Below are 26,049 nucleotides of genomic sequence, written 5' to 3' on the forward strand. Positions count from 1 at the left end.
TCGCCTTAAAAGGACGGGAGAAGTTGGTTTGTTTTTCTTGTCGGCCGAAAGCTGAGTGAAAGGGAACCGCCTAAATCGACTAGTGCAGCTAGCGAACAGTATTGTAGCCATCAGAACTGAAAATGGTCGATTAACTGATATATTGATCTGCATGGAATGATTTCGTTAAAATATTTCTACCGTGTGGAACGGAATTTTTGCGGAATCTATTTTTCGCGATTTCTGCGGTTTTTTTTCCACTATCCGCAAAAAAAGTACAGTGGAACCACGTTAATCCGGTCACCAACGGGGCACAAAAATCTGCCGTATTAACGGGGTGACCGAATTAAAGGGGTTCTTTAAGACTGACTGAGCTTTTGTTTGGGCCAGAATATATTAAAGTGACTGTAATAACGAGTTGGTCGTATTAACGCGGTGGCCGTTAGACAGGGTTCCACTAAAGTTCCCGCAAAAAAACGCGCAAAAATTTACACCACTGGCGAAAATATTTGTACAGACATTACGTTTGGAATCTTGGTGGCATTTATTTGAAACTTGTCTTTTATTCAGAAACACAAGTCGATGGATATGCATGAATGTTAGTACCGTAAATTTTCCTGAGCCACTGCCAGCCCAATCAGTCACACTAGGGCAAAATGTAATTGTAATAGAGTGATACTGGTTACCGTGTTTTACATCTCTTCATGTTGTTTCGATCATGACTTGTCGATTGTTTATGTATAGGTAGTCATACGATTTCGAGTTCAATTTGGAATTAATTTGCACCAGTGAGTTTTTCAAAAAAGCTGTGGAGGAAATGCTGGAAGATCTTTCTTGAAACCATTTTTTCTCATTTTCCGCACTAAATTTTCGTTATCATTTTACATCATAATCTAGAATTACGATGTGTAATTTGCACTGGTGTTACACTTGAACTGCACTGACTGCTCTCAGCCAATAAGTCATGAGAATGTGAAGAGTAAGAGATCGGAGTTGCTCATCGCGTCGCGTGGGTGTTTTCGCGCGTGGAGGATGAAAATGCGTGTAAAGCCGCTTAGGGCGTCTCCGTGAGAAAAATCGTTAAAAAGCGTCAGAGAAGCTGGCTATTTCTTGACCGTGACACTGCTGGGATTTTCGACGCCAGGAGTGACCTAAAAACAACTTGGGAGTGTTTACCTTGGCAATAAGGTGTGTATGGAGAGTAATTCTCTTATCCTTCATCCACGCGTGTTCACTCGTGTTGGTGTAAAGTAACAACTAAGGCCCGGTTCATAAGTCGCATTTCTGCCGTGTCGAATTCAATTCAACGAATTAAATTCGACAGAAATTCGACGTCTGAATCGGCTGCCGCATTTCTGCCGCACGTTCGACTGGTCTTGTCGCATTATCTGACAGAAATGCGACACCGATTCAGACGTCGAATTTCGGCCGTGTCGAATCTAATGCATACATTATGTTAATGTATTGAGCATGCGTAAATGTTTTCCCGTCAAAGAAAAAGAGGAAACTTGGCCATTCTCGACCCAATGCAACCTGAACATATTGCAACACATACTGCTCCGTTGTCAGCCTTCTCCTTCTCGTTCCATTGGCGGTCAATTTTTCGCAAAATTAAAGTCCTTCGTCGCTCAGTATTTTCGTCCGCCATATTGAATACCCTCCGTTTAAAACATTTTCCGCTGGCCGATATACCTGACAGTACAAATTCTGAATTAAGTGCGACACAAGTGCGACGTATGAATCGACAGTCAATCGCATTTCTGCCGCACTTAATTGAATTGAATTCGACACGGCAGAAATGCGACGTATGAACTGGGCCTAAGACTGCCTCCGAGATTAGAAACACTACAACTCATTCACTTCACACGTGGGAATCACAGATGATACCACAATTCCTAACTTGAGTAAAAAACAAATCACAGGTGGGTAATTTGTAACAAATCAGTCCAATAAAATCTACTGTTAGGAACTCACTCTTGGACAGGAAAAAAAAAAAAAACAACAACAACAACCCATGCCCGGCCATTAGCGGAAGATCCAATCCAGGGGTTATTGATTAGTCTCAGCCATATAACGTGGCATCTACCGTCAAACTTCCAAAAACAGCCTCGACCCCACCCAGAAAATAAGATAAAGAAGGTATACGACTCTTGAAGGATGATAAATTAATTTCAATCTGTAGCTCCCCCACAATGCAGAAGTATTATGTTTAGAGTGACCAAAACTGACGACTAAAAAATCAAATGCAGTCTTTATTTGCATCCGTGTAAACAAAGTAATAGTCGGGCAATATTCTCTTGTCATCTTACTGGTGCAAAATGTTTGAAAAGCGCCGTGACTGATAGTATAAGCAACTTTGTTACAATTTTTGCAATTATCGCACAAAGTTGAACTCATTTCTACCTCTTGATAATACACTCAACAATGTCTCTTAATTGATTTATAAGACTCAAAAAATCTGAAAATAAGTCCCTGCCAAATCATGTTTCAGTAAGCACAAAAGTCGTTCCGTGTAACAGCAAGCCCGCTACATCCTTGAAAATACACTGAAGCAGAAATCTTGAAAATATAAAGGTTTGGGCCTTATCTTATAATGTTTGGAATATGACGGTAGGATAATCTGTCCCGTGTGTTTGGTTGACCTGAAATAGGGAAGCGACACAAAACTAAGGGTATTTAAAAATACATAGCTACAAATGTGTATGCGAATTGGAAATTAAACGACAGTTTCTTTCTCGATTGGCACCATCACTGCCCCACCGTGTTGCAATAGTTCTTCATGTAATGATATTGTCTCGGTATTGTTGTTTCGTTGTATCCATTCATCGCTTTTATCCTTCCTGTCGCCCCAGGACGCACACAGCTTGTTGACACCTAGGTGTCCTGAGGACGAATCTCTTTTGAAAAGTCCGAAAAATCCACAGCAGAATATATAGGAAAAGAATCGAATATAACCATGCCTGAAGTGCTTGGTCAGCGTGCCATAAACAATTGGATTCAAACAGCTGTGGAAATACAGCAGAGATGGAGAGAAGCTAAACAGGAAGGCTACCAGGCTTTGGTTATCTTCTAAAGCAAAATCGTGAAGAAGCCAGGCGAGCTGGGCGGGCAGCATACAAATGGCGAATAAAATCACAATTGTTGCTAGAGTTTTAATCACTTGCATGTTCTCTCGCCTTCTCTCCTGATTAGCCATGCGATCCGGGACCTGATGTCTCCCTTGACGCACCAGATCGAGGCCGATCCGTACATATGCGACAGCAATAATGGTCAGCGGAAGCATAAATTGCAGCACGGAGAGGCTGGCAGTGTAAGCTTGTCGGTATGCGAAGGAAGGCCAGACCTCAGTGCAGCCTTGTGGCTCAGCAAGTTTTGGTTTTGTCACCAGTAGCAAGGGAATGACAAGAACAAGGCCAAGCAGCCAAATTCCCAGAATCCAAAGAAGCACATAGCGATGGCTCAATTCCGGCTTGAAAGGATTCAAAATAACGTGGCACCGAAAAACAGCCATTGATGTTAGGGTGAATATGCTGAGGTTTACTGTCACAGTCATTAAAGGCCAGATCAAACGGCAAAACAGGTCGTACTGAATGTCTGCAAACATCATGTAGACGTTCGTGGGAAGGCAGACAAACAGGTACACGAGGTCACTAATGGCCAGGTTGAGGATGAAAATATCGTTTGCAGTTCGGCGGTGTCGTCTCGCTGCTACAATGATTATGACGAGCAAGTTTCCAAGGAGCCCCACGATAAAAGCCACTGCGTAGAACCCCGGTTTCACTTTGTCTTCTAGCTCTATAGTTTCCGTCGGTTCAGTGATGTTTGGCATGGTTTTAAAACAGTAAGGTGTCGACAGCAGCCCAAAGAAAAGTACCCTCTTATTGAACGCTTAAACTTGAAAGTTCACAACTTTAAACTTTCCGCCAGGTGGGTAAATTGTGCCAAGCTCTTGGCTTCTGATGTACTCTTTCGATTTCGGAACAACTGAACGTCGTCGTAGTCCGGCTGTGTTGGAGAATCTGACGATAATCGTGGCTGGTGATGAAGTTTTATATATTTATTTTTGTACAAGTTATGTGAAGTATGTAAATGAAGTTTATCCGCACGTCAGCACTGTATCTGCTATCTTAAAACACACCAACAGGTCATCTGGCTAATTCTGAAAGAAATAACGTTATCATGCCCATGTAAATACAGGGTAAATAGAGTTTATTTACAGAAGATTTGTAATAATAATAAACTATTAAAAGGCGGTATAATAGGTTTCAGGGGCCGCGCACTTCACTACAACCAGAAAGGCAAAAATCTCTAGAAGGAATGAGTGTACAAAAATGATCGAGTTAAATCCCTCTATAGTCTTTATTTAACATCAAGGTCGGTTTGTAAGCGTAGTTTCGCATTTTATGTGGTAAAAAGGTCAGATTTGTTTGAACATCTGCTAGGAGTTGGAATTCACTGTGAAAACGAAAATTTCGTTTTCCTCAGTGATAAAAGAGAAAAACCACTGTTTTGGTAACAGGCGATAGTGATCACATTCGAAGGCATCAATAGCTGCTACTAAAACTTCACTTAACAAGAAGATCTGTTAGATCTTATAACCGCGCTTTTAAAATTTAACTGTTTTCTTAGTACTACAGTCGCAACGCAGTGCATATTCCAAAGCAATCTTTGATGATTCGTTGATTACTGTAGACATCACAGCACTTGATCAACACAAACTCTATTATCACACCATCAGTCGTAGCCGTTGTGACATCTCCGATGACGTAATAGTCTTAATCTGGAACTTTCTTCGGGATATGTATGGGCATGAAGATACGAACACTATTACAAACCGCTTTCTTTCTTTAAAGTCACGATTAAATTTAATTGTTATTTTCCCTTGAGTTAAGGGTTAGCAAAGAGGTCATACGAGTCACATAATTCGAGAATTGCGTTATCTACGGCTATCTTTAGTACGGTGGTTATTTCCCTATCAATGACGTAGTCTTTGCATGTTCTGACACGTTCTTTGCCTGGCTTGCAAATATTTAATTTTCCTTCCGATCTATGAACTCGCTGCGATGAAATAGTCAAAGGATTTACTTCATTTGCCTAAAACCCACAAGAAATACTCGCAAAATTACAAATAAATTAATGACCGTCGCTTCTGCCGAAATAAACTTGCAAAGTAAACACGATCGTATTTGTCACGTAGCGAAAGTGAAAGCTGCAACGTCAGCGCATTCCATGGCTGACGTAATACCTTTTTTCAGCGTATTTATTATTCCCTTTAAATCCAACGCTTTGATAAAACGAAAAGAAAATATATTTTACCCACAAAAAAGAAAACAATATCCGTAAAATTGTCCGTGTATTTATGTTTTAACAGCTTCTGGCGGAAAAACATCACACGTTGCGTGACTCAAAGTTTGGCCGAGCGGTGATCTGCGTCTGGTCACCGACAAAAAAAAACAAGATCTGTTAGATCTTATAACCGCGCTTTTAAAATTTAACTGTTTTCTTAGTACTACAGTCGCAACGCAGTGCATATTCCAAAGCAATCTTTGATGATTCATTGATTACTGTAGAAATCACAGCACTTGATCAACATAAACTCTATTATCGCACCATCAGCCGTAGCCGTTGTGACGTCTCCGATGACGTAATAGTCTTAATCTGGAAGTTTCTTCGGGATATGTATGGGCAAAGAAGTCACACGAGTCACATAATTCAAGAATTGCGTTATCTACGGTTATCTTTAGTACGGTGGTTATTTCCCTATCAATGACGTAATCTTTGCACGTTCTGACACGTTCTTTGCTTGGCTTCCAAACATTTAATTTTCTTTCCGATCTATGAACTCGCTGCGATGAAACAGTCAAAGAATTTACTTCATTTGCCTAAAACCGCAAGAAATACTCGCAAAATTACAAATAAATTAATGACCGCCGCTTCTGCCGAAATAAACTTGCAAAGTAAACACGATCTTATTTGTCACGTAGCGAAAGTGAAAGCTGCAACGTCAGCGCATTCCATGGCTGACGTAATACCTTTTTTCAGCGTATTTATTATTCCCTTTAAATCTAACGCTTTGATAAAGCGAAAAGAAAATATATTTTACCCACAAAAAAGAAAACAATATCCGTAAAATTGTTCGTGTGTTTATGTTTTAACAGCTTCTGGCGGAAAAACATCACACGTTGCGTGACTCAAAGTTTGGCCGAGCGGAGGTCTGCGTCTGGTCACCGACAAAAAAAATAAAAAACAAGAAGATCTGTTAGATCTTATAACCGCGCGTTTAAAATTTAACTGTTTTCTTAGTACTACAGTCGCAACGCAGTGCATATTCCAAAGCAATCTTTGATGATTCATTGATTACTGTAGACATCACAGCACTTGATCAACACAAACTCTATTATCGCACCATCAGTCGTAGTCGTTGTGACATTTCCGATGACGTAATAGTCTTAATCTGGAACTTTCTTCGGGATATGTATGGGCATGAAGATACGAACACTATTACAAACCGCTTTCTTTCTTTAAAGTCACGATTAAATTTAATTGTTTTTTCCCTTGAGTTAAGGGTTAGCAAAGAAGTCACACAAGTCACATAATTCAAGAATTGCGTTATCTACGGCTATCTTTAGTACGGTGGTTATTTCCCTACCAATGACGTAATCTTTGCACGCTCTGACACGTTGCTTGGCTTGCAAATATTTAATTTCCCTTCCGATCTATGAACTGACTGTGATGAAACAGTCAAAGGATTTACTTCATTTGCGTAAAACCACAAGAAATACTCACAAAATTACAAACAAATTAATGACCGTCGCTTCTGCCGAAATAAACTTGCAAAGTAAACACGATCGTATTTGTCACGTAGCGAAAGTGAAAGCTGCAACGTCAGCGCATTCCATGGCTGACGTAATACCTTTTTTCAGCGTATTTATTATTCCCTTTAAATCCAACGCTTTGATAAAACGAAAAGAAAATATATTTTACCCACAAAAAAGAAAACAATATCGGTAAAATTGTCCGTGTATTTATGTTTTAACAGCTTCTGGCGGAAAAAAATCACACGTTGCGTGACTCAAAGTTTGGCCGAGGGGAGGTCTGCGTCTGGTCACCGACAAAAAAAAAATTAAAAAAAATAAACCACGGGTAAACCTAGAACCGCGCTCGGCCCATGGCCGCGCGGTTAATAAATAAATAAACCACGGGTAAACCTAGAACCGCGCTCGGCCCATGGCCGCGCGGTTAATTAAAACTGCAAGCTATCTCTCTGATTATTTAGGTATGCAGTCTAATTAAAACATCGGGAAATCCAACAGCTAATCTTATGAGCATTTTTCGAGAAATCTTTCGGCACTGGTACGACTAAAAAATTCCATTGAAACAAGAGTTACAGCTAGAAATATGATCAAACAAGGTTTTTTTACCAACTAATTGCCTTTACAAAGACTCCAAACAAGTGTATCACTTTTCTTCCTTATACAAAATAATGACTTTGTCCTTATTGATCCATGTATATCGTAGGAACTATATAGACTAAAACGTTTTCATTCGTATAAAAGTTATGAACTGGCAACAAACTCAGTATTGAGCAAATGACTTGACTATAAACATCCACGCAATCGCTCTGTGGCATACATACATACATTTAATTTCAACTCGAGTAGCTCTATTGAGCTAATATCTTCGAGAAAGAAGAATTCAGAAATAAATTTAAGTATTACAAAACATAATCGAACGCTAAAATAGTAAAAGTTTATTTTCTTTCTGGCTATCTTGATATCTTCATCTAAGTGATGTTCTTGTTCTCATTGTCTGGCAGCGAGTTCCAAATGTTTGCAGCTTATTATCGGATACACTCGAGTCCATAATTTGTTATTCTTGTTCTAAGGTCACTATGTATCACATCAGTACACGGCATAGACAAACTTTATTTTGGCCGAAACCACAACCAACATAGCAAACTCGTTTTGAATCGTTCATCACCGCTACTCCAGCTGACTGGAGCAATGATTCAAAGCGCAGTTCTCCATGGGGGACTGGTTGGGAACGATATTGTGTTAATGTGATATTTCATCCGTGTTTCATCAAGTATGAAAGACTGAGTATTTCATCTTCGCATTGAGTGTACAGTCAGCTGTTTCGAGAAAGATTGTTGGAATGAAGCGCAACAGCGCGCACGTCAACCTCGAAAGTTATGGTATGGTTAGAAGAAGTAGAGAGCCGCTGCAAACGCTGAATACTTTTTATCAGATATATTTCTTCAGACTTGTGGAACCAAGATTTTTGAAGAATTTTTAACTAAAAATAATGTGACGGTGAAGGAGAAGCTACAGAAAAACGGTCTTAAGAGTTTTAGTATCTAGTGTATCCTTACTAATGCTTCACGTGCAAAAATACAAATTTGTAGATTTTCTCTGCACCTATAGGCAAAATTCCAATGAATACCCAGACCAAGCTTGACCGACGCTTTCATCCGACAACCTTTAATTTCTCGAAACAGCTGTACTATACGCACAGAGCAAAAGCTAAGGTTGTTGCTTGTAGTTTTTAGATAAGTGAAAGGCATTTGAGAGAGTCTGGGCGAGGGAAATTGACGACTGACAAACAGCATTCTGATATATGTGGCATTTCTGATATCCAGAAGTTATTTTCAAATTTTTGATTTATTAGCCACCGAGGCAAGACTGTGCGCCAAACCTAGGGGAAACTCATGGAGTTGAAAAAACCAAACGCCTCCGACAACATTTTACTAGCCCATTTTCATGGATCTTGTAGTCTCTAATTTTCAGAGTGTCGATTTCTTTTGCAAGGTTAACAAGGCAGAACTTGCCAAACTATCAAACAACTAAATAAGGCAACTCGTAGTGTAGTAAAAGAGTATTATTAATTGACCTTCAATTAGTGGTGCCTACTAATAATAAATACAAAGTAACACGTTTAAACGTCGGTGTAGTTCAATGCTGACTTCCTTGACCTTTTAGCGAGAAAAGCTTTATCACTAGACTACAGAGGGTCTACAGATGACACCAACAATTGATGTTAGCGGTTTGAAATGCGCCTGAATACAGTTCCATCTCCCTGATAGACAATTAGATTGCAAGCAACTCTGCGACACACTCTGTCAATCAGTCGTTGAATACTGTTCTGACCGCTCAGCTTAGAAATCAACGAGATCCGCAATCCCGGCCAAAAGTAGTTGGGACACTTGAGCTGTATCACGTATCCCCCTTTCCCCCTAATCAATGTTGGAAAATATCGCGTTTTTTCCAACAAAAAGGGAAAAAATCACCTGATTATCAACATTGAAAGTAGGGGGGGGGGGGGGGAAGGGAGAACTTACTTCGTGTCCCAACTCTTTTGTCCGGGATTGCGGATCAATGTAATCGTTTTCTTTTATAATTCCACGTCGACTGACTGTGGGTTTTGCCATTTCTATAGTTTAGAAACGTTCAGCATGTAAATTGAAGGAAGCTTCGCGCTTAATTAAGGCTGGACAAAGGAAATCTTCCCGAGAAAGTTGTAGTAAAAGTTAACTTACATTAAAGTACATCTTGTACATTTCCTTTCCGGAACTGCCTGCTAACGGATGGAGCTTAGAACTTACCTGTACGCTTGTTCGGATTTGCCTCTGGGCAGAATTTACATAAATTTGCCTTTTTGTAAGCTTCCAATCCCAAGATAAGTTCAGTTATTGATTGATTGATTTGTTTAATAACTTGCTAAGGTATTTTATCAGGTGCAAAACACCGCTAGCTGCTCTATTAAAACGCAGATTACAAGACCCTGTCGAGGTAAATGTATTTATGAGTGCAATTTAAGTGCAGTTAGCGGATGTTGATGGCCCTTGTTATTCCAGTGTTGTGTCATTACTAATTTCACCGGAAAGCAAACTTTACTAAATCTATTATTAAGTCGCCTTCGCTTTTAAGCCCTTTTTTAATAAAGCCACCCCCCTAGAAGAAAGAGAAATCAATAAATTATTTAATTAAGGTGTTATTCTTAATTAAGAAAACCGGTGCCGTCAATTTCACAGCATCTTTCTCTGCTTGAAATTAAGTTTAATTCATAGAGGCAGCGTCTGTCAATGAAAATATCTTGTCTTCCTTGATTCAGATGATCTAGTTCCATCTTGAGAATAGTTGAAATATCAAAACAAAACAAAAAATAGATAGGAATTTGACATTGCCATCGATGAAATAGGCGTACACCTCTCTGATAAGACCATTAACATACCTCTAAATTGAAGTGTTTTCTGAAATCTGAAATTAGAACAGACAGGCTTTGTTTTGACGGCAAAAAGAGTCCTCAGTTCTTAACACTGCTTAACAGGGCTTGTAACACGACTCGTGACCTTCATCATGGAGTATTCTCGTGAATAAACATTCTCCGCTGGCTCGGTGTCAAAGTAAAGTCTTGGCTGTTTTCCACATGCAGCTGGTGAGCAAATTAATGTGCGAAAAACCAAGTTACTAATTAGATTTCCTCTGGCCTTAATCTAGCGCCTCACGTCTTTTAAACGAAATGTTAAAGAGTTTCAAATATGCAACATGCAGTTTTGACAAACACAAGATTATGTTCCATCAAGTTCTTGTCATTTTGTTTAACGGTTGCGAGGCTCAAACATAATGGGGCTAATGCTTGTTATAAAGATTCGCATGAGGTGTTAATTAACATTAAGTCCCCATTTAGCAATGTTTCTTTCTCGATCTGCACCCGGGATAACTGATGGCTTTCAGTAGCGATCACCGGCCTAAAACGAATGGATAGCAGATGAAAACTAAAACAAATGCCGACCACTTAAACACTGAGGAAATTATTGTGTTTTTTACGCGGTTTCGTTTTACTAATTGAAAAAATGAGCATTTTGGACATTAATGTAGTGGTGGCCAATCAAAACAAGGGAAACGAATACTCTACAGTTCATCTTCATGAGAACCGTCCTAGTAAATTCCAATCTAAGCACTGTCTTCGGTGTATTATCAAAATGTTCCCTCAAGCTGGTGATTATGGTCAATAAAGTTGTACCTACAATATTCCAAAGTGTGGCTTCATCTATCGATACAAATATTACTAAACTGTTGGGGCTCGTTTTCTGAATATCATGAGCATACTGTATAGCAACATACAGCATTCTTAAAACTGTATGGAGATATACGCATCACGGCGCTGAGGAAATTTGCCAGAATCGAGAATTTTAAGCGTCCACGGAACAGCAGGGTCCAAGGCATTTCCCTTCAACCGAGACTCCGGCATAATTGACGTTAATTAAGAACACGTTTTTTCCGTTCCAAGCCCATTATTATTAAAATTTTTCGGGGAGCAGAATTGTTGTCCCAAACGCGGCTGAGAAATTCTAGAATACTGTGTTTTCCTGGTCAAAACCAGTAATGAAACCTCGAGTTTGGTGTCTCAAAAGAGCTTCAAACACATAGAGGAACAGTTCTTTTGTTAATTTTAAGTTTAGAGGTTGAAATCACCTGGCAGCGCCTACAAAAGTTAATGAACTTAATCAAATTTTTCCCGTCATGTTTTGTATTATGCTGTTTAGGTGGAAAAGCATTTTAACTAACTTCCAAAACAATTATTTTAAATCACTTTGATTCATATCAAAACTGATAGATATCACAAGAGAGGTTTGATATATTTTCTTGGAAAATTTTTGTTTTGGTTTTCCTTGGTCAACCAAAAGAACTCTCCGTTATGTCTTCATTTTCGATAAATCTGTCCAGAAGAGCAATCAAAATGGTAGTTTTTTTTTCATTTTATATTGTAACTGGCGCCAAATCAGTGTTTTTAAACTCCAAAATTGTAGCATTGAAGGATGGAAGAAAAGGCACAAGAATTTATAATTGCAATTGAAGCTTGGTTTTAGAAGTCATCATGAAATTGTATTATCAATCAGTATTTTTTCAGTCGCAGTGTAGTGACGAATAGATTACTATAACATAAGGCTTCGTGAAAACACTGTGTTGTTTTCAAAGGCGGTTTTAAGGTCACACTGAGTTAAATTAATAAACGAAAGTGCAGTCACGAATCTGAATAGAATTACCGTGTCCTTTGTGAAATATTTATTGTTGAGTTAGTGCAGTTTATGACTCTGAAGCAATAAATTTCACTGACAAATTTTCAAGTTAAGTTAGTATGATGCCAAGAATTAAGTGCCTTCTGTATACGAATATAGGTTTCTTTTGTCCTGACATTACGCTTCTTCATAAGGTCGCTGTGGGTGGTGTGTTGTCTAAAACGAAAATATTATCTAGACGAATTGAAACAGCCTCATTTCCTTCAGGCCAAGGTAAAAATGCAAAAAGGGGGTGTTGAATCAACCCAGGAAATCGCAGTCACCTCGACGCCAGCTATCTGCGGGGCAACTCACAGCAGCTAAGTTCTTTCCCTTAATGTTTATCGTGAATTTCTAAAACACAACCTTAATCAAAACAAAAACTTTTTTCAAATCCAATTTGACTTCGCCTCGATAAACGACAAAACTTGCACAATGCCACTCAAGCTTTCTTTATAGGACAGCATTTATCTTTTGTATTTTCTCTTTCTTTCCTGTCAATAATGAACTATCAATATTTGATTTATGCAGGCCACACTTCATACACTCCATTCATTTCTCATTCGCTTTCTAGTCTGTCAATTTTAACCTTCTCCAGGTGAAACAAATTAGAAACGAAAATTGCGTACCGCAATGTTTTTGTGATTGAAGTGCAATATGAAAGGACGAAGGGATTAAAATCTGTCGCGTATATTGCCATCGGCTACTATGGTGCTTAAACATTAGCAAATATTTGTATATTTCAGTCCTAGAAAATATATTTTTATCTTTTCTCCTCAATAATAAAACTTGTAAATTGTGACAATTTTATTTGCTCTGTTAAGCTTACAAAGTAGTAGATGAAACCACTAAATTGGGATTTTGTAACCTGACTGCAACACTGACAAATCAAAATTGTATCAAATTTTTCAGAAGAAACAAAGGATTAATTAACGAGAAAAAACTCGACCTCGCAATCAGCTTCGTTTGCAAATTTCGATTTTACGTTTTGCAGTTCCTTCAAACTCTCCACAATCATTGGCTTATCAAACTCAGGGTCTTCAACATCTCTGCATCTCTCATTCCGTAAGCTGTCTTTTTCATAAACTTTTTTCAGTATTGATAAACAACACCTCGGATAGCTCTGCGGTGGAAGTCAAATCAATCTTGCGCCTGTCACTCTAAAAGTCAACCGATCATCAAAACCTATTCCTCAAATGTACTTTGTCCGCGCCATTCATTTTTAACCATCTCGATAGCAAAAAAAAAAAGATAAAATAGATTGCAATGATAACAATAGCTAAGTTCTACTAAAAACCTGTTTTGTCACTTGGATGTCCTTCTGTTTTGCCATTGTTGCGGATTTTTGCCTTTTTGAATAAATGGAAACAAAACGCTCGCCACTTTTATTCTTGTTTGGATTTCTCAATACTGTAGTGACTGACGCCTCGGATGTGTAATCATTTTCACAATTTCCATTTTCCGGCATGGCTTGGCGTATGTGAGCGGGTGACTAATTACGCAGCTTGAAAAAAGATTTAAGATGTTCAATAATAAATGGCAAAACACACTGAAAAAAAGGAATGGCCTGTAAACACCACTGGGCTTTTTATAAACCTGTCGACATTAATCATGGCCACAAAATATATCCAAGTCATTATCTTTTGGCGATGTTCGCTTTTTGAAAACTATCGACACCTTTTCTACCTCAAATTATGTCAATATAGAAACTGTGGAAATTTCGCATATTGTCTTGAAAATTCCTTAATTGATACCTGTCGGTAGAAACCATCTTATTATGAAACTGATGTAAATTGAAAAAAAGATTCTGCTATCCGGCGATGTTCAATTGCTATCACCTCGTCGCTGGAATAATTTGCGGCGCTTTCAAGTATACTAGACGAATTTGTTTTTACAGGATAAAATAGTACTGGTAGCATGTAGATTAATCTGTAGCACAGACAAAGTCGTTAAAAAGATTATTGCCTCGTAAGTTTTCCTGGGAGGCGTTCGACCCTCATCCATTGTTGACTTTCTATTTTAAGAGCGAATTGACTATGGTTATAAAGCAGACTTAAATGGTTTCAAGTAGGATCTCAGTCATAAATAATGAAGTAGTCAAGGACTTTCAGCTATTGTATTTAAGTGGCTCTAAGCGATTGAAACCTGGTTCGTTAAATTTTGGTATTGTCACCGAGTGACATCCTCAAGAAGGTAATGACGACCGAATTGTGATTGAAATTATACCATCTTCCAAATATCAGGGCCACACTTTGGGGTGGGGAAACCATAAACCGACCATAGACTATGTTGTTGACAGTACTGCGGTTGGAGTATTGCTATGAGATAAGCGAAAACCCACTGAGGACGATACCGTTTTTGCGGTATATAAGACGATAAAACAAACATGAATAAAGATGAGCTAGTTTTGAAACTGTTTACGAAAAAATTACATCTTGTTTAGCCGTCGAAATGGTCGTTTGACATGGCGTGCATTTATCGTCGAACAAATCAGTTTCGCTTTTCTATTTGGCAAACACTGGTTTTTTTTCGACGCCATCTCAAGCTAAACGTATTCATTTGCTGTTACTTCGAAAACGTCGAATTCAGGATTATTTAATTTCCGTATTTTTGCAGTCCTTATCGAAGATAATTTGTTAGATTTAAAACTTACCCGATTCTCGAAGGCATTGTTTTCAGTGCGAAGAAATGAGATTTCCATCCGTGGTGAACTGTGTGATGCTGAGTTCTGTTTTGACTGCACCGAACAAGTGTTTTCACAGTAATTAAAATGGATTCTGTTGTCTATAATGTGTCTTTAAGTGTCAAAGCATGAATATTTAGCAAATTTCTGTTCCTGGTTTTCAATTATTTCGGAAATACAGATTATTCATTCCCAAGAGTATATATTTCATCAAAATTGGATCTATTTCCTAATGTCCGGGGTGTTTTTAATGGCTTCGTTGACATTCTAGCTGGCAGGGTTGCAGGCCCTGACCTAAATAACGATAATGAAGCAAGAAACGAATGGCGTTGTTAGTTACAAACAACTTTTGAATGAAAAATAAGGTCTCTGAATACATATCAATTAGAGTCTTTATCGTAGAACGTTAAGCTTCCTTTCTTTTTAATCCCAACCTTCCGCTAAATCCGAAAAGCTTTTTTTTTGAATCCGTAAAGGCCTAAAAGCCATTAACCAACGTGTTCTAGGGTTACTGAGATGTAGACTGAATGATCGCTAATTAAAATGGAAGTAATTTTTCCGGTTATGTTACTTAATGGGATAAATACTGAAATCCATTTGAACAAAAACAAACATTTGGTTCGCGTTGAACCCAAATTAATGCGTTAAGGTATAGATTGTGTATGTTTGTGGGCTTACAAGATAACGAAGATGAAATCTACCCTGCGAAACGTCTTACCTCCAACTTCCTCAGTAGTAATTCGTCACCCAGACGGTTTCCCTGGCAGGGTTTCCAAAAAGAGACGACTAAGGTATAAACAGCTGCTTTCATAAAAGAAAGTGATCCGCAAATACTGATTGCAAAACACTTTGGGATCTTTTGTCTATGCAGGTTCTTAGGCTATCAATCTTTTGTCTGTTTACCTTTCTTATTTACCACATTGCCTTCAATTTTGGTAAGAAAAAGATCCGAAAGCCAGTAATTACACCAAAACAAACATTCATGTATTAAGGTGGATCAAAGGTTTCTTTTAATACGCGGAGAAGAAAGAAATGGACAGTTACCATGTAATCCCGTTAAGACGCCGCAAGGAAGTCGGATTTTATATTAAACATTTTGCCCAAAAATTAAATTAAAATACGTTTTTTACATGACCATGACAGAATCTGTGGACAATTGCCACTGAAACATTCATGGTAAATTGTTTAGAACAATTAGCTCGGATCAGTTTCCTCGGAGAAAAAGATTTTTCGTTGAATAGCAGTAAATCATTGCAGCAGGGTTTTACTGATCCTAATTAAGATATTGTCTGTTGGGCGACAGTTTTCTTCGGGCAGGGCGCAACATGCTAAAAAAAAGGAATATATAATTATTCATTTGCGGTGTAAATAAGCTTCAAAGGAAGGAGCCAAATTTGGCGTCAAGTCAAACGCTGTGAATAAGTATTCCATGCTAGCTCATTACCGGGAATGCTGTATCATGTTAAAATCACACGTTTGAACAATAAAACAACCAACAAGGTTTCGTTTTATTTTCAACATTGTATTGTCGCTCTCAGAAAGGACTACATCTTGTATTGAGACGCGAAACAGCGGCAAATTGCAAAGTTGAGTACACGTCTCTCTATTTCCTCAGAAAAATCCAACCGACCGAAGAATCAGTTAAAAAAAAAATTGCTCGCCTTTAACTGGTTTCACAACCAGACTCCCCTTATCTTTGTTGAATTCGCTCTTTCAATCATCTTAACTTTTCAGTATATATGAAATACACCGAATAAGTGTGTTTAGGCATAAGATTAGTCATTTTTAGCTCTAATGAAAAGCTTTTCTCGTAACGGTTTGTTTTAAATTACGTGGTGACTGCGCATGCGTTTTTGCGGGAGATGTGCGACGCAACGTGTATTGCGGGTGAAATCTAAGCTCAGCTGAGAAACAAGCGATTCAACCATAAGCAGAAATGCGTTGGAACTAGTGAAATGGAAATGAAAATGGTCCATGCGCTTGTATTTACATTTGGGTTTCTACTTTGTTTAAACGCTTCTCACACCACTGCAAACACCAGGTACGATTTATTGTCGTCCGCCATCTTGAAAAATCCCATCCATTCATCATCTGTAAATGTTAAAACCTTTTTTTGATCTCTTAATGCTTTCCAAGTTGCCAGTATAAAACTTTGAAAAAAAAAGTTGTTGAGTTGATGTGACAAGCGGCCTCAGTCTGAGATGATGGCATTACTGAAAGAACATGAGAATTTTTCCGATTCTCCAACTGCAAAATATAAACACCGGTGGAAGTTAGCGTGTCTGGGGAGCTCAGATCGTTGGCCGACTCGCCTGTTTGTCGACTACGATTATCTCTGCTCTTGCCACGCATGCTTCAGTTTTTCTTTCTATTTTGTCAAGAAATTTTCCAAACACAAACTTGTTCGGACTTCTTCGGAATTCGGCGCCAAACACAATTTCGTGCTTCGTAATGCAGCCCATTTTCTTTGTCTTTCTGTAATTGCGCATGCATTAGGCAACGTTGCCGGCAGATTTTTTACTCCGCCTGATCGATGTAAATTCCATGGGTGAGACATAGTGTTGACAAAGGCATGGTTTCTGACTGGTGCATCTTTCAGGCGAGCGAACAACAAAACAATGTTAGATTTACTGACTCGAATGGAGAGTACGTACCCACAAATTTTACTGTTTCCAACACTGAAGTACAATACAGAATAGAATTCCTGCATGACTTTTAAAGAAAAACTGCTGAAGGCTTGGAAAATGACATTTCAAGACAGTATCAGCATTTCAAATCCTTAACCTCAAATTTGTCGTCAAACAGTAGCTGTAGGTTTCAATAGTCAGCACAGTGGTTCTGCAGTGAGAAGCTCAGTGATCTTATGAACACAAGATCGTAAGGTCTAAACGAATCGAGGCGTGTAGCATTGTGATGCATTCACTCAGGAATGTAAATGAGTCCAGCAAACTGCTAGGACAAAGTTATGGAGGCGAAGTTGTGAGGGGGGTAGGGAGAGAGGCATGGACTACCATCCCACCGAGGTCTACAAAAAGGGAAAATCAGCATACGTTAGGTCCATGCTGTGGAAACCGAAGTTAATCTACCTACTGGAATTTAGGCTGCCCTTGCCTTCGTAAACTTCGTACATTTTCAATCGCACGCCTCTTCAACGTGAAATGAGCATCGAAGAGTAAACTAGTTGGCCGAAATTCTCTATGCGCTTTTCTGTACCTGGTCTCACGAAATGTTCTGCACATTGAGCTGCTGTGATCTGACCTCAAAGACAAATGACATAGACTACACCGAATTACGTGATAAGGCTTTCAAAAGTATTAAATAAGTGATAATAAAAAATAAATTCGTTGTTTCTTGTACCAGCTCACCCTGGGCGTTCTTGTCTTGTTTGCTTTAATGCCCCTTTTCACCTTCCCGACAAAAAAATCTGATGAATCTGTAATTTAGTGCCTGTGTTTTCAATTTCGTTTTTTAATATATAGTCTTCCGGCGCCGTCTTTCATGCTGCATTAGGGAATCGTCGTCGCATTTTGTCGACACATCTGTCGCAAATCAATGTAATAGTACCTGACATTTTGTAATATAAATCGAGCCACTGTACATTGCTTAATTTGCTCTAACTGATCTTGTCTTTATGACATATAAAGATGTTATTGTTGTTTGAAAAGGGTTTTGGCCTTTCCCGAGACATATCAAGAGTGTAATAATATAGCATTACAAAAATCATGTTTTGGTGCCACTTCAGCTGCCACTTAGAATGTTATATTTGCCAATTGCCATAAGATTTTCAAAGTAACCACTTAAGAGGCTGTCTCTGTAAGAACCGACCACTGATTTTACTTCGAAAATTCGATTTTTCTCATAAGCTGGGATTTCAAAGCCCTTACCTAGTCAATCACTAAAATGAGTTTTATTTCATTAAAAATTCCAAATGTAGTTTTCTGGGATTGATTGAAGTTCGGTCCGCTCGACACAATTTTCATGCCCGCCGAAACTGGAAAAGTAGCACATATTGCCGGCGCTCTAAAAAAAAATAATATTCGCTCAAAAGTCCCAATTCTTTTTTTCAACTATAGATATATCATAGCCGTTTGCTTAGCCATGTTGCAATTATAATTCAATGTTGTTCCTTCAACGGTTGAAAGAAGATTTTCTACCCGTTAAATCGAGTTTTGAACCAAACGCGAAAATAGCTCTACTTTGCAGACACGTTTTAAAAATGTGGCACCTGTTTGAAATTGCTGAACTACATGAATAGAAAGTATAAATGTCCCGTGAGTATAACGGGAAGATTGGGAACTAAATCACTTGTTGTAAACACAAAATGGCCGTGGCGTTTTATATCAATCCTTCCTTGGCTTTCCGAATCACCGTTTACTGTTCATACATGTATGTGTGCTGAGAGTTGTCCAAAAGAATGCTTCTACAAACCTTTCAAGAGGAGTCTACATGATTAAACCGGCTTCGAGGAAAACAATGGTCAGTAATACAAAGAACATCGAAGTATGTGACGGTCACGCTCGACACAGATGAGGAACGCGTAAATCTACTTTATATACAAACCTACAGTTGGAAGGAAAAGCTGGCAGTTTTAATGCTACCTAGGTTTCGAGGATCGCTACAAAGGACCAAAACTTTAATCTTGAAGCCAGGTAAGAGATTTACGGGAATTAATCGGAGCACTTTACGAAGGCGAGTGTGTTAGTTACTCACTTGAATATTTTCAAAATTTCCTGAACTTTAAGCGGTCGTCAGTTTTGAAAACCTTGTGGGCAGACAAATTTTATTATTGTTTTAAATTAAGGGACATTTATACTTTCTATTCATGTAGTTCAGCAATTTCAAACAGGTGCCACATTTTTAAAACGTGCCTTCAAAGTAGAGCTATTTTGGCGTTTGGTTCAAAACTCGATTTAACGGGTAGAAAATCTTCTTTTAACCGTTGAAGGAACAACATTGAATTATAATTGCAACATGGCTAAACAAACTGCTATGATATATCTATAGTTGAAAAAAATAATTGGGACTTTTGAGCGAATATTATTTTTTTTAGAGCGCCGGCAATATGTGCTATTTTTCCAGTTTCGGCGGGCATGAAACTTGTGTCGAGCGGACCGAACTTCAATCAATCCTAGAAAACTTCAATTGGAATTTTTAATGAAATAAAACTCATTTTAGCGATTGACTAGGTAAGGGCTTCGAAATCCCAGCTTATGAGAAAAATCGAATTTTCGAAGTAAAATCAGTGGTTGGTTCTTACAGAGACAGCCTCTTAACATGGTGGTAAACGGGAAAATTGTCAAGGAATGGGTTTTTGTCTCGGACATAGCTGTTGCGGGCTGGCGAACGTGACTTATCATTCATTAAGCGGCGAGTCTATCGCCCCTCATAGAACGATCACATCACTAACTTCGTCACTTTTGCTGGGTCCGTGCAGCCAAGGGTGGCAAAAAAGGCCTTGTGATCTGAAAGATAAAAGGTTCATTTCCAACGTTGCACTAAGGCACTACGCCATAGAAAATTGCAGTTGTTATTTTCGCCTTGCCATGTCTTGTATGACTTATTGCACCTATCAGTATCATGAGAGATGACTACAGGGACTTGCATTCCCGACTGTTCACATGCGAGGAGTGGACAGTTTATGAGTTTGCTGTTGTTCCGCGTCACTGCAGCTTATCCTTTGTGAGTCCTTCGTATATCAGCACCTTAAGAGAAATGCATGGTCTTCGAAACTAGATAATTCAGCTACAGAGTATATGAAACATAGCTTTTTTCATTGTTTGACCAATGCCAAGCACGTGTTTCTTTACAAAGAAACCTGAACTTGGGATTATTACTCGCGCCTGATTCGTTTACCACGTGACTTATTCTTGCCAATTTGTTTGTGACAGGAAGATTCCTGGTGGAAGATTCCTGGCGGACTGCAACAATGATTAGCAGGGTACACATAGCGCCCTGGTGATAAGCAGGCACTGGTCTTGTTGGGGCAACTGTTTATTCTTCATGATGGGCCAAACGAAACAATAGGTAAACAACAAAAACAATGCCCCTAGCCATAAGAGGAGGTCTATTCTACGGTTTGGTGGTTTAGCCAATTTTGAGTGCCGGTTTTCGGGTACATCCGCATTTAACTGGCGGTTTACGGCTAAGAAATTATCGCGCGGTTACTGGAAATCATAATTTTTTTCTCGCCGTTTCCGGCTTTTGCTTGTTTTTGGATGGTTATTCAAACATCTCGAGGAATCTTTGTGTTTGTGAACAGCCGATTAGGCGTCGAAACGTTTTGTTCGCTGGTTTCCGAATGGAGTTAAAAACAATCTGTTTAGAAACAGTTTGGTCTTTCAGGTCTTTCTGAGGAGAAGCACGATTATTGAGCTAACATATCCTAAAGAATTTGTTACGTACTGTTAAAAGGTAGTCGGTTATGATGATAATCGCCCTATTCTAGTAGGGCGGTTTCGGTTTTTAGGAGAAAATGAAAGCGACCTGCGGTTTCGAATGAGCAAAACTAGTATGGCTATTTGCGGAATGTACGACCCCCTATAATAGACCCTCCTAAGAGCAAAAGAGGTGCAGATTAACAAGAATCAAAATAGAGCTTTTAAAGAGGTATCGGCCAACTGGTAATGTTCTATTTGAACTCACGACACTGATTGCTCTCGTAATTAATGATTGTTTTTTTAATATGCCCCGATCGCGTGCTCAGGAAGAATTAAATGCGAATTGCTGCAAAACGCCTTGGAGTGAACCCTGTCAAGTTACAGGTTTTTAGGAAGTTGACGCATACTACGAAGACTATGACAACGAGAACGTCAACAAACAAAAGTGTTAAGGAGGCTATGCACCATAAGCTTCTTGGCTTCCAAAGACCACGATAACGCTCGCGTTTCTCCTTAAAGGAAAAATTGTTTTTGATTTTGGCGCAGAATATCTTAAATTGTTAGCTTCTGATTTCCATTTTTTACAGTGTCTGTTAACAAAATCATTAATTTAACTTTTCCTCACTTTCTACAGGCGTGACTGAGTGGTATTCTCGTATAGAGAATCAAACTTGCCTCGTTGTCGGATTATTTACACTACAGTATACACGCACTTTGAAATGAACTGTCTATGAATTACAGCAGGATAAGGGGTGGATAAGGAACGCTGTGACTCCTATATCATGTAATTTGCAATAGATTACTTAGCATATTATGAAATTTTATAAAGATCTTATTAAAATTGCTAAAACTCGTTTTCTATATTACAACATGCGATAAGTGTTACGATAACATAGCCACCACATACAGGGCCGCAACGAAGGCGGTGTCAGATTCATAAGTGTTTGATCAGAATTAAAGGAAGTGCAGCAGGAAATATAAAAAAAAAATGGACGCGTGCGTTTGACTTCAAAGGCGCAATCAAACGTGGCGGCCCCTTTGACAAAGACGCTAATTGTTCTCCAAGGAACCTTGAAAGCGGAAACTTCGTTCAATGTTGTTTTTCGCAAAGATATTTTTAAAGTGGTGAAGTGAAACGCCATTGAAAACCTCGAATGATATATCAAATTGTTTCTGTGAAAAGCTACAAATTTTTGATAAATATCTCGAAAAATGTTTGTAACCTTTTTGGCACTGATTAGCAAGTTTCGTCAGTTCTACATGCAATTCTTTTCATACATTCACCGTTAGACTTCCGTATTCACGATAAGCAAGTTATTAGTACTTATAAACTCAATTTTGCCGGTGTAAACCTAATTCGAAGATTGTTGTTACAAACTTTATTGTACAAGGGACAAAATGAAGTCTCCAAGTTACCTTTACTGACTTTACGAATCATGTAAGGATTTCATTAAAGTCCATCTGAAGTTTCAAATAAGCTAGAAGGTCTTCACGTTTGTTGTGAATTAAAAATATCTGACGGCGGATAACAAGGTCAAGGAATAACTCTGCCGTACTAGTCTAATGATGGGTGGAGAGTCCATAGTTCACCAGTCTCAATATTAAGAATACTACTTGTTTTCTTGCCTAGCCTGTCTCATTTGATAACGGAGTTCAAAGCAACCCATTGGTTGGAGAAATGCACTGTTAGAAAAGAATACCTTTTCCAAGGAAAGATAGTGTTTAAATGTAGCGGATGAAGTAAATTCTTGACCAGTACGTAGGGGTAAGCATAAGAGATATCAGAAACTGAAATCTTTACCTGTGCTTCTTCAGAAGTCGTCTATCTTCTGCTGATTGCATTGTCGGCGTTCAGAAAAATCAATGACTTTCGTGTCTGTGCCTTGGTTCAGAGACTCCAATCTTGCTCTTGCATCCGGCGAAATTTGTCAATGTCGAAATGTTGGTTTTCCTGGCAAAACATAATCATATTCATGAAGACACATAAACGGAAATGGAAAATTTAACAAAGAATTAATAGCTTCAGAGATATCTGTTTGGAGCGATGAATTGGAAGTAGTTACGCTTGGCTACAAATCGCGTCATATAAACCTGTTTTTCGTTTTTCAGTGAAAAACTGTTTTGAAATTGCTGATTTTATTTCATGAACGGTGCTGAGTCTTAAAATATGTTACAAACTGTCTCATGCATATCTTATGGTAGCTGATCATAAAAATCAAACCCCGCGCCATTGTGTTCTGCAACAACGCGCACGACGCGAACTAATATGTCAGGCCAACCATCTGAGCAATTTCGGCGAATTTCAGTTTAATTATGAACGGTGGGTAGCCTCTCTCCGTCGCAGATCAAGAATCGTCATGAAATTTTGAAGTCCTGAAATATGATTACGCCAAAATACGACTGCTGTCGCACAATCTACCCGCAACTTTATTACATTTCACTCCAAGGGGTGTATCTCACCAGCACTCGAATGAAAAATGTCCAACGATGAATGACTCAGCATCAACACCAACAAGCTGTGAAGGGATGCATGTGCTTTAACTATTCACTGATTTGAACCAGATACGCGTTTCACGGAAGAGCGATCTGCGGCGTGTAGAAGTCGGAAGTAAATACCGATCAAACACTCTAGAAGAGAGCTTTTAAAGATAACTTCCCTTCCTTATATATGTATTGATGTTTCCGACTACGATATGTGTAATAAATACGATACATATAATAAGTACGATGCAAATGTAATAAGCAGCCATTTCTCCTGATCAGTATTCCACTCCAGTATACAAGCTTCTTTGTTTCTATTTTAGGTTTAGGAGAATGAAGAAAAGTAATAATGCCTCAGTACACTATATGTACGGAAACAAAACATAAAAGAGAAAGCTGTTCTTTTACTAGTGTCTTCGTTGATGATCTCATAAGTTTAGAAAGCCGACTTTCGTAACTTTAGTCCTTCGTTTCTATTGGCGCCGAAAGTCCTCCACCCACAATCATTGGGTGGCCACAATATAAATCATTCAAAACTAGTATAAAAATAACTAAGACTTGAGTCTTTCGATGGCCAGTCCCAAACTGATTCTGAGTCCCAAAGTACACTTTTGACGATTTCTCTACGCCATATATTTCAAACTACACCAAGGCGATTAGTTTTACAGTTGCTGAATGAAAAAGTAAATCTGTCGACCTCAGAGAAATTCATTTTCAGGGTTGACGTTCTGGTGGGAGAAAATTTACCTTGTTTTCTGAAATTCGACATTTGGATGGTCAGTTTTAGAGGACTGACCAGGAATGCGAAAAATGAACATATAATGAAAAACGGCTGAGAGTGGGATGCGATATTGCGAAATATACGCTTTTTACTTCGGTGTACGAGATATCCTGTCGAGCGACAAATTGAGATAACAAGTTTTAAAAACCTCATCTTTTTGGCTATTTTTACGACAAAAATTAATATTTGCATAAAACGTGCGAGAAACAGGAGCTGCTGAAAACTATATGACTTTTATGCTTTCAGCATTAATACAAACCACTTTGAGGCCATTAGAATTATCTTTGCGTAAACCTATATTTTACCGGATGATGAAAATGATAAATCATTTAAAAAACATGTCGCGGAAGTAGTGTTCTCATGTATTATTCACTGAAGATAAGTTATCTGAGAACTAAAGTTGTATATTTGCTATCGTCGTTAAAAGCCGAGCCAATATCTCTCCTTAATTGTTAGTACCGCTAGTACATTTGAACTGTATCCTTTAAGAGAACGTTTTTATCTTTTGTTTTACTTGTGATCATAAACTGAACATCATGAACAGTACAAATAGAGAACCGGGATCTTACACTGATACGATGCATGCGGCAGGCCGCGCAATGAGCTACCTTGTTTCGCATTTATCGCTCTAGCCTACGTTCTAGGTTTTAGAATATTAGGACATTTATCTAACCTTACTTAGGAGTATTACGTAAACCACTCTCTCCGAACACTTAAGTGCCACATATTTTTTTTTTTCACAGCGGGTAAAAAAGCCTACGGCAACTAAAGTTGTGTACAATTGTCCATGCACTTTCAAAGCGCGTAATTTAGATTTCTCTCCTACTTATTGCTGTAAAGGTAGATTCGATTCAGCTATTAAATTTGTTGCTTGTAACTCTCACGAAAGTCTTAACCCTAAACATCGGTTACGAATCATATGAATAGTCTATTAAGACTTATCCATTGCAAGTTAGGGAGAGATTAAATTGGAGCCTGATTAGCAAGAATTAAAACTGTGTGCATTATGTGCTGCGCTACAGTACAGCCGGTTGGCAATAGAAATTGAGAGAAAGAAAAAAGTTTTTGAACCAGGTTTGGAGAAGCGAAGCCGGAGCGCTCAGAAAAAAAATAAATGAGAAATAGAAAAAGTAAGAAAGAAGAAAGGATCGAAGCATGAGAAACTTTCTAGTGGCTGCAAGATAATGAAATAAGTATTTAAATAGTTTTTCGGTAGTTCTGTCGATGCCGGCATTTGAGGCCAAAACTTCTTCAATATCTTTAAGTCCGACACTCTTAGTCAAATATAACTAGACATCAAGTCGAAGGAACTAAACGACAGAAATACTTTAGGAATATTATAACTGAATGTAACTCACCATAGCACACCACACGACTTCTAATTCGTTCCTTCGCGGTTATTTAGAAACTTTTCCACGTCGCTCAAATAAGTGTAAATGAATGCCTCTCGAACGTTGGAAGCAAAAAAAGGGGATTAAAGCTTTCAGACGAAAATTCGTAAGTCAAACGAGGCGAGTGGAGACAAAAATTTGCTAAGACAACTAAAATGGCATGTGAACTTGTTCCGGAGCGATGGAGTCAATATCTCCAGCCAGGCGCTCAGAAAATAACAAAGACCGCCATCTAGGTTTCTTGAATATTAAAAACATCTCAAAGTAATTAATAACACAGCAAGTTAAAAACAACTAAA

General features: G+C 38.5%; 1 protein-coding gene across 1 annotated transcript; it reads right to left on the reverse strand.

The window, feature by feature from the left end:
* Positions 1 to 840: 840 nt before the first annotated feature.
* Positions 841 to 25,767, reverse strand: LOC145488972 (putative neuropeptide Y receptor type 6). The gene is made up of 3 exons (XM_081467837.1): positions 25,718 to 25,767; positions 22,899 to 23,048; positions 841 to 4,138 (listed from the first exon to the last, which is right to left on the reverse strand). Exon 3 carries the CDS (start codon positions 3,806 to 3,808, stop codon positions 2,696 to 2,698), a length of 1,113 nt encoding a protein of 370 aa, XP_081323963.1. The 5' UTR covers positions 3,809 to 4,138; positions 22,899 to 23,048; positions 25,718 to 25,767; the 3' UTR covers positions 841 to 2,695.
* Positions 25,768 to 26,049: the final 282 nt, after the last annotated feature.

Source organism: Orbicella franksi, chromosome 6 (genome assembly GCF_964199315.1).
Source record: "Orbicella franksi chromosome 6, jaOrbFran1.1, whole genome shotgun sequence".
NCBI classification, from domain to species: domain Eukaryota; kingdom Metazoa; phylum Cnidaria; class Anthozoa; order Scleractinia; family Merulinidae; genus Orbicella; species Orbicella franksi.